We start from the raw sequence: 15,276 nt of genomic DNA on the forward strand, positions 1-15,276 counted from the left end.
GTCCTCTATGCGCACTCAACTTTAGCTTTGATTATCATGATTATTGTCATGAGAGGCCATGAAGAAAACATCTTAAGTGGCAGACTCTTGGAGGACTGAGTACATGGTACTCAATATGGGGTGACACACCTGAGTGGTGGGGGTATATTGTCTGCGTGAATCATGAATAACCGCAGACTGAGTACATGGTACTCAATATGGGGTGACACACGTGTATGGGGGATATTGTCTGCGTGAATCATGAATAACCGCGGACTGAGTACATGGTACTCCATATGGGGTGACACACGTATATGGGGGTTATTGTCTGCGTGAATCATGAATAACCACGGACTGAGTACATGGCACTCAATATGGGGTGACACACGTGAGTGGTGGAGGGTATATTGTCTGCGTGAATCATGAATAACCGCGGACTGAGTACATGGCACTCAATATGGGGTGACACACGTGAGTGGTGGGGGGTATATTGTCTGCGTGAATCATGAATAACCGCGGACTGAGTACATGGCACTCCAAATGGGGTGACACACGTGAGTGTTGGGGGGTATATTGTCAGCGTGAATCATGAATAACCGCGGACTGAGTACATGGCACTCCATATGGGGTGACACACGTATATGGGGGGTTATTGTCTGCGTGAATCAATAATAACCGCGGACTGAGTACATGGCACTCAGTATGGGGTGACACACGTGTAGGGGGGATTTGTCCGCGTGAATCAATAATAACCGCGGACTGAGTACATGGCACTCCATATGGGGTGACACACGTGGGGGTGGGAGGGGGATATTGTCTGCGTGAATCATGAATAACCACGAACTGAGTACATGGCACTCCAAATGGGGGGTGACATACGTATATGGGAGTTATTGTCTGCGTGAATCATGAATAACCGCGGACTGAATACATGGCACTCCATATGGGGTGACACACGTATATGGGGGTTATTATCTGCTGTGAATCAAGAATAACCGTGGACTGAGTATGTGGCACTCCATACAGGGTGACACACGTGTGGGGGGTATATTGTCTGCGTGAATCATGAATAACCGCGGACTGAGTACATGTCACTCCATATGGGGGTGACACACATGTGGGTGGGGTGTGGGGTGGTGGGGGGCATTGTCTGCGTGAATCATGAATAACCACGGACTGAGTACATGGTACTTAATATGGGGGTGACACACGTGTACGGGGGATGTTATCTGCGTGAATCAATAATAACCGCGGACTGAGTACATGGTACTCAATATGGGTTGACACACGTGTATGGGGGATGTTGTCTGCGTGAATCATGAATAACCGCAGACTGAGTACATGGCACTCCATCTGGGGTGACACAGGTGTGGGTGGTTTGGGGGGGGGGATATTGTCTGCGTAAATCATGAATAACCGCGGACTGAGTACATGGCACTCCTTATTGGGTGACACACGTGTGGGTGGTGGAGGGGGGGGGGGGATGTTGTCTGCGTGAATCATGAATAACCGCTTGTGGGAGAGCTATGCCTAAATAAGTATCATGTGACAGTAATGTACAACCATCCTCAGGTTGCCGACAGGGCTTCCCAGTCACACCAAATGAGCTGTACTCTCAGCGACCTCATTGGTGAGAGACTGATGGGTGATTGTGCAGTGCTAGCACGCAAACTATGCCACAGAAGCCCCGATAACCTGCTGATGTATAGTAACCACAGCTAGACAAGAGGTAGTTGTCCTATGTGAGACAGCCTTGATCACTCAGCTAACTACATGCGCTAATACCTTTGTCATGTTAGCATTAACTTTTCTGTACTGCATTCTTATTATTTTTCTTTTATTTCAGTGCAATTGCCCATGAAACATTTACTTCGTAAGTAGCTACTTTTTACTCTTGTAACGTCTACAGTTCATGGAAATGTTACCAAGTATTCAGACACTGCAATTTTACAAACTGATATTACGTTCATAACATTATTTTAAAACTCACTTTTGTTATTTTTATTATTTTAGCATAAATGCTTTTTTTTGGACTGGGGTGACATTGTAGGCATGACAGTTAGAGTGTGTACTTTTGGCTTTGCATCCAAATAGTAGCTTTGTGTTGCTTTCTTTTCCCCCTGTGGCCTAATACATGAGGATGTAGTCAGTACAGCTTTGTAAGGTGTCAGTAGTCATGAATCAGAGAAAATAAGGATCTTATTTTTTCAAAACGAGTTGCTTTATTAATGGTATTTACATGTACTACATTTCAAGTTATTAAATGGATGTTATCAGAAATACATAGATAATACAATACAACATAACATTTAGGTCGGTTTAGAAAATATATTGTTTTATATAACTCAATACGGACTCCAAATCTGTTGGTAAATTTATTTTTAAACTCAATTTGGTTCAAAACCTCAATTTTTGAGGGGGTCTCCATGACTCAGTTAGTTAGCACACTAGCACAATGTAATGACCCAGGAGACTCTCACCAATGCGTGTGCTGTGAGTTCAAATCCAACTCATGTTGGCTTCCTCTCCGGCCGTAAGTGGGAATGTCTGTCAGCAACCTGCGGATGGTCGTGGGTTTCCCCCGGGCTGTGCCCGGTTTCCTCCCACCATAAGGCTGGCCGCTGTCATATAAGTGAAATATTCTTGAGTACGGCGAAAAACACCAATCACCAAACACGAATTGATTTAAATAAATAAATCAATTTTTGAGTTTCGGTTTGTAAAATATGAACCCCTGATGTAACTGTGATGTAATCCCTGAAAATTATGACAAATAGCTTTCCAACCTAAGCTTGAGCGAGAACAAACAAAAAATATTTCTGAAGAAATGAAAGGTTTGTACTAGTGTGAAGTAAGGAACTTCAGTCAGTTTCTTCTAAACATAATGAGCTGGAAAACAAGGAATGTTTAACATCAATAAAGTGCAGTCAAAGCCCATGCAGTTGTGGGATATTTGCCACTGTTCAAGCTCTTCCATAAACAACTTTCGCCCACTTCTCTGTCACCATGTCTTACTCAAATCACAGTTGTGGCATATTTGCCCCTGGGTCCCCATTGACAAACTGTGTACTTCAACCTCTTCCATGAACAACTTCGGCCCACTTCTCTGTCACCATGTCTTACCCTGAATCACAGTTGTGGCATATTTGCTCTGTTCAAGCTCTTCCATAAATAACTTTGGCCCACTTCTCTGTCACCATGTCTCACCCTGAATCACAGTTGTGGGATATTTACCCTGTTCAAGCTTTTCCATAAACAACTTTGGCCCACTTCTCTGTCACCATGTCTCACCCTGAATCACAGTTGTGGCATATTTACCCTGTTCAAGCTTTTCCATAAACAACTTTGGCCCACTTCTCTGTCACCATGTCTTACCTTGAATCACAGTTGTGGCATATTTACCCTGTTCAAGCTTTTCCATAAACAACTTTGACCCACTTCTCTGTCACCATGTCTCACCCTGAATCACAGTTGTGGCATATTTACCCTGTTCAAGCTTTTCCATAAACAACTTTGACCCACTTCTCTGTCACCATGTCTCACCCTGAATCACAGTTGTGGCATATTTGCCCTGTTCAAGCTCTTCCATAAACAACTTTGGCCCACTTCTCTGTCACCATGTCTCACCCTGAATCACAGTTGTGGCATATTTACCCTGTTCAAGCTTTTCCATAAACAACTTTGGCCCACTTCTCTGTCACCATGTCTTACCTTGAATCACAGTTGTGGCATATTTACCCTGTTCAAGCTTTTCCATAAACAACTTTTACCCACTTCTCTGTCACCATGTCTTACCTTGAATCACAGTTGTGGCATATTTACCCTGTTCAAGCTTTTCCATAAACAACTTTGGCCCACTTCTCTGTCACCATGTCTCACCCTGAATCACAGTTGTGGCATATTTACCCTGTTCAAGCTTTTCCATAAACAACTTTGACCCACTTCTCTGTCACCATGTCTTACCCTGAATCACAGTTGTGGCATATTTACCCTGTTCAAGCTTTTCCATAAACAACTTTGACCCACTTCTCTGTCACCATGTTTTACCCTGAATCACAGTTGTGGCATATTTACCCTGTTCAAGCTTTTCCATAAACTACTTTGACCCACTTCTCTCTCACTATGTCTTACCCTGAATAACAGTTGTGGCATATTTACCCTGTTGAAGCTCTTCCATAAACAACTTTGGCCCACTTCTCTGTCACCATGTCTTACCCTGAATCACAGTTGTGGCATATTTACCCTGTTCAAGCTTTTCCATAAACAACTTTGGCCCACTTCTCTGTCACCATGTTTTACCCTGAATCACAGTTGTGGCATATTTACCCTGTTCAAGCTTTTCCATAAACAACTTTGGCCCACTTCTCTGTCACCATGTCTTACCCTGAATCACAGTTGTGGCATATTTACCCTGTTCAAGCTTTTCCATAAACAACTTTGGCCCACTTCTCTGTCACCATGTCTCACCCTGAATCACAGTTGTGGGATATTTACCCTGTTCAAGCTTTTCCATAAACAACTTTGGCCCACTTCTCTGTCACCATGTCTTACCCTGAATCACAGTTGTGGCATATTTACCCTGTTCAAACTTTTCCATAAACAACTTTGGCCCACTTCTCTGTCACCATGTCTTACCCTGAATCACAGTTGTGGGATATTTACCCTGTTCAAGCTTTTCCATAAACAACTTTGGCCCACTTCTCTGTCACCATGTCTCACCCTGAATCACAGTTGTGGGATATTTACCCTGTTCAAGCTTTTCCATAAACAACTTTGGCCCACTTCTCTGTCACCATGTCTTACCCTGAATCACAGTTGTGGCATATTTACCCTGTTCAAGCTTTTCCATAAACTACTTTGACCCACTTCTCTCTCACTATGTCTTACCCTGAATAACAGTTGTGGCATATTTACCCTGTTGAAGCTCTTCCATAAACAACTTTGGCCCACTTCTCTGTCACCATGTCTTACCCTGAATCACAGTTGTGGCATATTTACCCTGTTCAAGCTTTTCCATAAACAACTTTGACCCACTTCTCTGTCACCATGTCTCACCCTGAATCACAGTTGTGGGATATTTACCCTGTTCAAGCTTTTCCATAAACAACTTTGGCCCACTTCTCTGTCACCATGTCTTACCCTGAATCACAGTTGTGGCATATTTACCCTGTTCAAGCTTTTCCATAAACAACTTTGGCCCACTTCTCTGTCACCATGTCTCACCCTGAATCACAGTTGTGGCATATTTACCCTGTTCAAACTTTTCCATAAACAACTTTGGCCCACTTCTCTGTCACCATGTCTTACCCTGAATCACAGTTGTGGCATATTTACCCTGTTGAAGCTTTTCCATAAACAACTTTGACCCACTTCTCTGTCACCATGTCTCACCCTGAATCACAGTTGTGGGATATTTACCCTGTTCAAGCTTTTCCATAAACAACTTTGGCCCACTTCTCTGTCACCATGTTTTACCCTGAATCACAGCTGTGGGATATTTACCCTGTTCAAGCTTTTCCATAAACAACTTTGACCCACTTCTCTGTCACCATGTCTTACCCTGAATAACAGTTGTGGCATATTTGCCCTGTTCAAGCTCTTCCATAAATAACTTTGGCCCACTTCTCTGTCACCATGTCTCACCCTGAATCACAGTTGTGGCATATTTACCCTGTTCAACCTCTTCCATAAACAACTTTTACCCACTTCTCTGTCACCATGTCTTACCTTGAATCACAGTTGTGGCATATTTACCCTGTTCAGGCTCTTCCATAAACTACTTTGGCCCACTTCTCTGTCACCATGTCTTACCTTGAATCACAGTTGTGGCATATTTACCCTGTCCAAGCTCTTCCATAAACAACTTTGACCCACTTCTCTGTCACCATGTCTTACCCTGAATCACAGTTGTGGCATATTTACCCTGTTCAAGCTTTTCCATAAACAACTTTTACCCACTTCTCTGTCACCATGTCTTACCTTGAATCACAGTTGTGGCATATTTACCCTGTTCAGGCTCTTCCATAAACTACTTTGGCCCACTTCTCTGTCACCATGTCTTACCCTGAATCACAGTTGTGGCATATTTACCCTGTTCAGGCTCTTCCATAAACAACTTTTACCCACTTCTCTGTCACCATGTCTTACCTTGAATCACAGTTGTGGCATATTTACCCTGTTCAAGCTTTTCCATAAACAACTTTGACCCACTTCTCTGTCACCATGTCTTACCCTGAATCACAGTTGTGGGATATTTACCCTGTTCAAGCTTTTCCATAAACTACTTTGACCCACTTCTCTGTCACCATGTCTTACCCTGAATCACAGTTGTGGGATATTTACCCTGTTCAAGCTTTTCCATAAACAACTTTGGCCCACTTCTCTGTCACCATGTCTCACCCTGAATCACAGTTGTGGCATATTTACCCTGTTCAAGCTTTTCCATAAACAACTTTTACCCACTTCTCTGTCACCATGTCTTACCTTGAATCACAGTTGTGGCATATTTACCCTGTTCAGGCTCTTCCATAAACTACTTTGGCCCACTTCTCTGTCACCATGTCTTACCCTGAATCACAGTTGTGGCATATTTACCCTGTTCAGGCTCTTCCATAAACAACTTTTACCCACTTCTCTGTCACCATGTCTTACCTTGAATCACAGTTGTGGCATATTTACCCTGTTCAAGCTTTTCCATAAACAACTTTGGCCCACTTCTCTGTCACCATGTCTTACCCTGAATCACAGTTGTGGCATATTTACCCTGTTCAAGCTTTTCCATAAACAACTTTGGCCCACTTCTCTGTCACCATGTCTCACCCTGAATCACAGTTGTGGCATATTTGCCCTGTTCAAGCTTTTCCATAAACAACTTTGGCCCACTTCTCTGTCACCATGTCTTACCCTGAATCACAGTTGTGGGATATTTACCCTGTTCAAGCTCTTCCATAAATAACTTTGACCCACTTCTCTCTCACTATGTCTTACCCTGAATAACAGTTGTGGCATATTTACCCTGTTCAAGCTTTTCCATAAACAACTTTGGCCCACTTCTCTGTCACCATGTTTTACCCTGAATCACAGTTGTGGCATATTTACCCTGTTGAAGCTTTTCCATAAACAACTTTGGCCCACTTCTCTGTCACCATGTCTCACCCTGAATCACAGTTGTGGCATATTTACCCTGTTCAAGCTCTTCCATAAATAACTTTGGCCCACTTCTCTGTCACCATGTCTCACCCTGAATCACAGTTGTGGGATATTTACCCTGTTCAAGCTTTTCCATAAACAACTTTGGCCCACTTCTCTGTCACCATGTCTCACCCTGAATCACAGTTGTGGGATATTTACCCTGTTCAAGCTCTTCCATAAACAACTTTGGCCCACTTCTCTGTCACCATCTCTTACCCTGAATAACAGTTGTGGCATATTTACCCTGTTCAAGCTTTTCCATAAACAACTTTGACCCACTTCTCTGTCACCATGTCTTACCCTGAATCACAGTTGTGGCATATTTGCCCTGTTCAAACTTTTCCATAAACAACTTTGGCCCACTTCTCTGTCACCATGTCTTACCCTGAATAACAGTTGTGGCATATTTACCCTGTTCAAGCTTTTCCATAAACAACTTTGGCCCACTTCTCTGTCACCATGTCTTACCCTGAATCACAGTTGTGGCATATTTACCCTGTTCAAGCTCTTCCATAAACAACTTTTGCCCACTTCTCTGTCATCTTGTCTTTTCCTGAATCTCAGTTGTGGCATATTTGCCCTGTTCAACCTCTTCTATAAACAACTTTGACCCACTTCTCTGTCACCATGTCTCACCCTGAATCACAGTTGTGGCATATTTACCCTGTTCAAGCTCTTCCATGAACAACTTTGACCCACTTCTCTGTCACCATGTCTCACCCTGAATCACAGTTGTGGCATATTTGCCCTGTTCAAGCTCTTCCATGAACAACTTTGACCCACTTCTCTGTCACCATGTCTCACCCTGAATCACAGTTGTGGCATATTTGCTCTGTTCAAGCTTTTCCATAAATAACTTTGACCCACTTCTCTGTCACCTTGTCTTACCCTCTACCCTCACCCTTGCTATACCCTCGATGACTGGCAGCATGTTGTTAATGTTTAATGTTGGACTTATATCGATAAATCTATATCGGCCACCCTGTCACCCCTCCCTTTTGTTCGTCCTGATTTCAGGTTTGTTCTCCAGTTGTCATATCCAACTATGTTGATGTAATAATCTCATTTTTCATCACTGAGAAAGGGCACACATTGATATCCTGTAGCCAGACTTTATCTCCAGTGTTTGAATGTTGGTTTCAGCAAAATGAAGGTGGTCATCAAGCAGTTGGCAGCAGACTCTAAATGTGACATCCACCAAACTGTGTTGGGTATCCGTGAGGGCAAGGAGGGCTGGTTCCACCTGTACTGCCCCGGGGGGATAGCTTGTGATGACGAGGGAGAGCTGTGGGGAGTCATGGTAAGACAACTGCTATAATAGCTCCAACAATTCAACTCAAAAAATGCATGTTACTTTGGTACAGAAACTTACATTTTCTCAGGAGGATATCATCCTACTCGTCAAATAAACCACAAACACCTTTCTGAGATCAGTAAAACTCAAAATCAGGCAAAATGAGGAACTTGTTCATGGTTTTAGATCTGATTTAATAAATGTAATAAATGATGTTCATGGTTTTAGATCTGATTTAATAAATGTAATAAATGATGTTCATGGTTTTAGATCTGATTTAATAAATGTAATAAATGAATGCTTATCCAGATGTGGAAAGTAAAACCTATGCATTCAAAGCAGCTATTTCGCTTTTAAAGTGAACATACACTCAGCCACTCAATCTGGATAAATTAATAAAGTAGTATTCCGGAAATGTTCTAAAAATATTTAAAAAATTCTATGCCACTTATCAACAAAATGATTAGCAAACAATCGTCAGTAAACAGCTACTCATTTGGTCAGGCCATTTTGCCATTTTATAGCTATCTAGAGTGTGTCACAAAACCTAGAGGCTCTCCTGTACCACCCGTATCAAACAGTGTGATAATGAGAAAATACAAGCAAAAACGCCTGGTACCCAACCAGAGAGTATCAGCTCTGTTCCGTGCTCAGGGGGCCGATGTTTCTTTTAGTTTACACTCGGTCAGGGCGATGTTTTCTTGATGTGACAGCCAATTATCACGTGGCACTTTCAATGCTAGTGATTGGCCAAGTTTATAAGGGCTTCTACAACATGGCTACTCGGAGTGAATCGGCCTTCAAAACTTTGTAGAATATTTTTTCATCTTTTCCTGTGTTAACTGTGTCGTATATCCTTTATTCTGTGTAGTGGCAGACATTATGTTCACTTTAAGGGATGTTCCAGTATAGCTGCTGTTTTAGCTGATGGTTTGCCAAGTTCAAACCCTGCATTGGTTAAACCCAGCAGGATTGTGTGAGCGTGTCGCTTACTTCTTGTTTGTTTTGGTTGTAAAGATTTGCCTTGTCTGTTCACAGCTGAAAACATTGATTCGATGTTGCTGCAAACGCAAAAAATTCCTCCAGGGATTGAACAAGATGCTTGGGCCTGTTATGTTGCTGGCATTGAGGGAAAATGAAGCAGCTATGGAAGTAAGATATTTTTCCTGTTACTTTTTCTACTTTTAACATACGCAGGATTGTACACTGGTTTAGCTCTTTAAACTATTGTTCGAAGAGATAGATCTGAAATGCAGAGTAATGTCCCTTGTCTGCAACAATCAAAGAAACTTGCACATTTTGCTAGGTGAAGGTTTTGCACTTTTGTGAGTGCCTTCTTAATTGTAGGCTACCTTTGTATGTGTCAGTTTAAAGTGGCTTGTGACTTGATGCTTCACTGTTGTAGCTTAAGCATGTACAGGTATCACTGATTGTTTGTGTTCAGGTTCTCTGTGCTATGTTGGAACTGGAGGTTATTGACAGCAATGATTGTAAGATGCAGATGGTGACTACACTACAGAGTACATCTCAGGGGAAGAAGATGTATGCAGCTCTATGTGAGCGACAGATAGCCTTGAGAGAATTGGTGAGTCCAGGCATCTCCACCCACCAGACTTGTTCTTGTGCAGAAGTTACGGGTTGGGTGTTCGGTATTTTATATATTAGCTCTCTTGCTTTTTGGCACTTTAGCATTCCCACCTAGTGGCTGTCTAAATGTAAGGGTATTGCTTTAACCCGTAGTACAACTCCAGACAGTAAGCTGACAAGCCATAAACCTGAAAAAAGTTCTGTTGGTCAGCAAGATGACAGTGAAACCATTCTGTATTTTGTGTGGGAAACTGATGTATTGATTCATTATGAAACTCTTTTGTAGCATTTGTTTATGACATTTGACTAAACGCAGAAGTGAAAGTAAAATAACAGTGTTTGTTAGTGTGTTGCAGGTTCAGTATCTAAAACAGGACCAAAAATTTCAATGTAAATTGCATTCGTATGGCCATGCTTTTGTGCTTGGCCTGAAACTAACACTCACATTTTGTTGTGTTAAACAGAAAAAATGCCCCAGAATAAGTGAACAAACCATTGTAAACTACTTGTACATGTTTTCTGTATTTTTATTTTATGTATTTTTTTTTTTTTTGACTGAATAAAAATCAGTTTTCTTGTGTCGAAAGAAAAAAAGAGAACATGTAAACAAGCATGTGTTTTGGACATTTCTCACTGGTATTTCCGCTGAAGCCTACTTATTTTTGATGTGTTAAGATGCCCGTTAGACCAGATTATACATGTAGCCACTGTAAAATAAGTCACCTGTTGGTACTTCAGAGGGGCTTAATGCAGTGTTTCTCACAGAACCTGAATTCTATGTTACGTCGTCTGAATAATGTAGTTTGGAAAAGAACTCTTCAGTCAGTATGTACAGTGAAACTTGTGAAAAGTGGACCATAGATATACCACAATCCTGCCAACACCGGCCACTATACTCGGTCCATGTTTTCTTCCATTTTAAGTACACACAACCCAACCTCGATATACTGGAACCTGTCAACTCCGAACACCGGCCGCGTTTAGAAGCCCCGTTTTGTACAAACAGTGCAAATCAGACCTGTGAAAATGGACACCACTCTGTGTCGTGGAACTTTGTCTGTGCATCGGCGCAGCACGTGTTCAGCCAAGAAAGCCAAAACTAATCCCTCAAGCAATGGCTTAAAACCACTGACCCAGTCTTTTGCTGATTAAGGGTTTGTTTATGCTGTCTTTTTTTAAAGTAATAAACCCATAAAAAAGGCAATAAATCATGCTTATACATAAAAGCAACTTCAAATATACAGCATAACTGCGATCACTTCAAAACAATAAACATGACTGAAAGACCAGCAAAACATCACAGGATCGAAATGTCACTTGCTGATAAGGGCGTTTTATTAAATCCCAAAACCTGAACAATTGAACTTTTGGAAAAGTAAATGAAATGGACTGTCTTCATATTTGTGGTTGAAATACCTGTACATTTTAAATAAAGTTATATTGGCTGTACATTTATTTTCTCATTTTTTGTAAACACAATGCATGTAGGCCTCTACATGCGACCCCCAATAAATCGACCACCTCTCAAAACGGACATTTTTTTTGGTTCCGAGCATGGTCGGTTTTCACAGGTTTAACTGTATATATATTTGTGTATGAAAAAAAAATAATAAAACACTTTCTTAACTTTCTGCATTCTGTTATATTCCAACTGCAGTTTCAAACTTCATGTTATTTTCAAGGAATATGAATGTCCACAGAGGTCTTTATATAGGATATGTGTTACCAGTAACTAAGGAACATGTCACATTTGTATGTACATGTCAAAACAGGCAGTGGTTTAGTTACATGGGTATAATACATGGATAAATTGTTGCTGGGAACAAGGTTGTACATGTATAAAGCTGTTAAGTAGCAAACAATAGAAAAATCAGTACCTAAGAGTGTCTATCCTTAGGGCGACAAGTGACGATGCGTTTTTATTAGCATCAAATGGATGACCCTGTAGATAATCTAACTCATATATTTATGTATGTACATGTAGACACAGAAGTGCATCTGTACTTACGAACTGACTAACGTATGGTGAAATGGACAATGTTTTCTGCTTTCGTAATGTCATTATTTTCATTTGTATTTACAAAAAAACACCGGAAACATTTAGCTTGTGATTCTGGGTTTAAAACTTCTATAACATGTGTGAATTCACATGTAAAATGAGCTTTACGCTATCAGTAATGATAGCGTTCACTTTATGTGCTGCCATGTAGATTGCCTTTTCCTGAACGAACACCGTTTTGGTGGCCTAATGATTGATGCTATTTACAGGTGTCCAATTTTATGTAAGTTGGCAAAATCAGGTTAATTGTGTTGGAAATACCACCCATTCAGAAACAAAGCATGAGTGTTGATGTTCACTTTACAGGTTATGCATGTAATGCCTTAAAGTAAAATTTGTATCCATAGCATTGAATTTAAACGTGTTACAAACAAAATGGAAATGGTCTTATAACCTCTGCTGATATTTTTCTGATCATTTTTTTCTCGATTTCATATTTGGTCTTCGTGATGACGATGTAGCAGCAAAAAGGCGGACCTAAGAAGTTAACTTTGCCCTCAAAGTCAACCGATGCTGACCTGGCCAAGATGCTGAGTTCAGGTTCCTTTGGTAACCTTGAGTGTTTAAGTCTAGCCTTCACACAAGTGACCAGTAACTGTGCCCAGGAGCTGATCAAGCTGCCCTCTCTACGTTATCTTAACCTCTGGTCAACACAGGTGAGTTAGTCAAAGGAAAACATGTGTCCCACCTAGGCGTTTCACTTAATGTACATGGGCGCTTTAAAAAAATCGAACGTGTGAGAGCTGCTTGACAGAAATGGTATTTTTGTGTGATCAGTTCAGAATAAAATCACAATCCTATTTTGTGTATATACAAATATGTGAGCTTGGACAGGGAATTTGTCACTGTGCAGTTGTCGTGATATGAAGTGTATGGTGTGTATGATGTGGAAGACTTGAAGCAGAAACCGCAGAGTATATGTATAGGACAGTGGTACAGGATAGAACATTCAGTATGGGAACATTGTCTTTTCACTCATTTTGTAGTGAAAAGTAACATGGCTAACTTTTCCCTGATTTTCCTTTAGCAATGTTTTGGTGCACAGTAGGTACAAACACCTGCATGAATGAATACATGCGCCTACATGCACACCAATGTGATGTTAGTACTTCACCAGAAAAAAGTGTCTGTATGCCACTAACCATTGATTGTCTTCCGGTTTAATCATGTTTTCACCATGATGTGGCTGTAGTATTGCTGAACTGACATGAAACCATAATCATTTCTCCATTCATTCAATCTTAATGCCAGTAAAAGAAAGCCATAGTGAAATAGCCTAAATGACTTTGAATTTCACCCACAAAAGTGCATTTTTAGACGCAAATAGCTAAACACCTTTCTTAATTCAGTAGAGCTGTCAGAATCAGGAAAGATGAGCAAATTAGTCATGGACTACATTTAGGGTCTGTGTGATTTGTGTTAGTGTAGTGAAATGGCAGTACATGTATGTATTCCCTGAAATGTTAGTATCGTGAAATAGTTGTACAGAGAAATGTATTTTGATGTTTTAGTTTGGAGACCAGGGTTTGCACCTAATCTCTGAACACCTTCAGAAACTACAGGTGTTAAATCTGTGCGAGACACCGGTCACAGACAAGGGCCTCACCAGCCTGGCAGGTATGTGCACATTATGTAACTCCGTATAAAGGTGCAGGATGCACAAGCTATAGGGATTGGTAGCACTGTTAGTAATGTGTTTCTATACCTTATGACATCAAGCTAAAGATAGAAGCTTTCCCACTTATCGTTCACTCAGATTACAGACTTGAAGGGGACTTGGGTGGTTATCTTCTGTGGTGGCTTCAGATAGGACACAATACAAAAACAAATAATTTACCATTATTAAAATTTTCTCTATTACAGTAAATAGCACATTGTAGTACAAACCTATTATTTACATGTCAGTGTTTTGAAAATGTGAAAAAGCAGAATTTTTTGGGCCACATACCTATTTCCTGTTTAGGTCTATGATAAGACAGACTGGAAACTATGGATATGTCTTAAACTGCACATTCTTGGGGCTGTTCATGGTCATGACATCTTTAAACAAGTAGACGGCTTATGCTGGGCATGTTGGGAATGTTCTGGATGACAGCATATAATGCCAATCGAATTAATCAAACATTGTAAAAGTAATCCAGAAGTAACTCCTAGTTCTATTCTGTGCAGCTCTGAAGAATCTAAGGAAGCTGAATTTGAACAGTACACATCTGTCTGCCTTGACTTTTGAAGGCCTCAAGGTAAGAAGAGGAAAAGTAAACAAGCACTTCAGATTTGTAATAGCTGCAACATCCAAATAAATCTTATTGTCCACTGGTTGGATCGTATTCTAAGATAGGAGATTTACTTTTTATTCCCCTACTTCATTGTTCTTGGGCCTTGGTGATATCCAGCAATTGATGGTGCTGTTTGGTGTAATCTAACATGAAGTTTTTTTGTAAGAGGACTTGCCTTTCACCAATTTGACATGTGGGAGTAGTGACCAGTAACTTACCAAAGGTGGCTGGTTTACATCTGGGCACTGTGGTTTACTCTGGGCACTGTGGTTTACTCTGGGCACTGCGGTTTACTCTCAGCCCTCAGGTGTCATCCATGCATAAAACTGATGGCCTTTTTTTGGAAATGGAAAAGTATTCAGTAAGGTACAACAGCAATGAAATGAGTAAAATTCCCTCTCCATGTGAAAGTATATTTGAAGAAATTCCAAAGGAGCAAGCTGTTATGCAGCCATCTTCACATTTAAACACTTTTTGAACTTGGTTTCTTTAATTTTGTTCATTCCTCTGAGAAATTGTCCGATAACATTTTCACCTGAGAGCTATTTCCAAGAAAGAGTGTTGATATCTCTGGGTTGATGAGGTTTTGCTGCTTGGGCAGCAGGTTTTATCTACATCATTACCTACTGTGCATGTATAATTAGATAACCAAGATCAAATGTGTTTGTAGGAGAAGCTACCAGCACTACAGGAGTGTGATGTGAGGTATACGGATGCCTGGTGAGGAATTAAAGCTGCTACCACTAACTACCCACAAACTGCATGGGGGGGTGGGGATTCTGAGACGACAATGCGGGTCACAGGAGGAGATCTGACCTTGACATTTATCGACCATGTTTGGACAAGTGCCTGACGTCCGCTGTGCTCATAAGAACAACAAGGAGGGAGAA

At 41.0% G+C, this 15,276-nt stretch overlaps 1 protein-coding gene across 1 annotated transcript in view; it reads left to right on the forward strand.

Annotated features, from left to right (window-relative positions):
- Positions 1-15,276, forward strand: part of LOC135474971 (C-Maf-inducing protein-like) — a 67,223-nt gene extending 51,947 nt beyond the window's left edge. Inside the window, 8 exon segments of the mRNA XM_064754679.1 lie at positions 1,826-1,852; positions 8,314-8,470; positions 9,503-9,616; positions 9,909-10,049; positions 12,572-12,766; positions 13,622-13,727; positions 14,280-14,350; positions 15,057-15,276. Coding sequence (XP_064610749.1) covers positions 1,826-1,852; positions 8,314-8,470; positions 9,503-9,616; positions 9,909-10,049; positions 12,572-12,766; positions 13,622-13,727; positions 14,280-14,350; positions 15,057-15,110 — 865 coding nt within the window. The 3' untranslated portion in view covers positions 15,111-15,276.

The sequence above is a fragment of the Liolophura sinensis genome, chromosome 9, assembly GCF_032854445.1.
Source record: "Liolophura sinensis isolate JHLJ2023 chromosome 9, CUHK_Ljap_v2, whole genome shotgun sequence".
Taxonomy (NCBI): domain Eukaryota; kingdom Metazoa; phylum Mollusca; class Polyplacophora; order Chitonida; family Chitonidae; genus Liolophura; species Liolophura sinensis.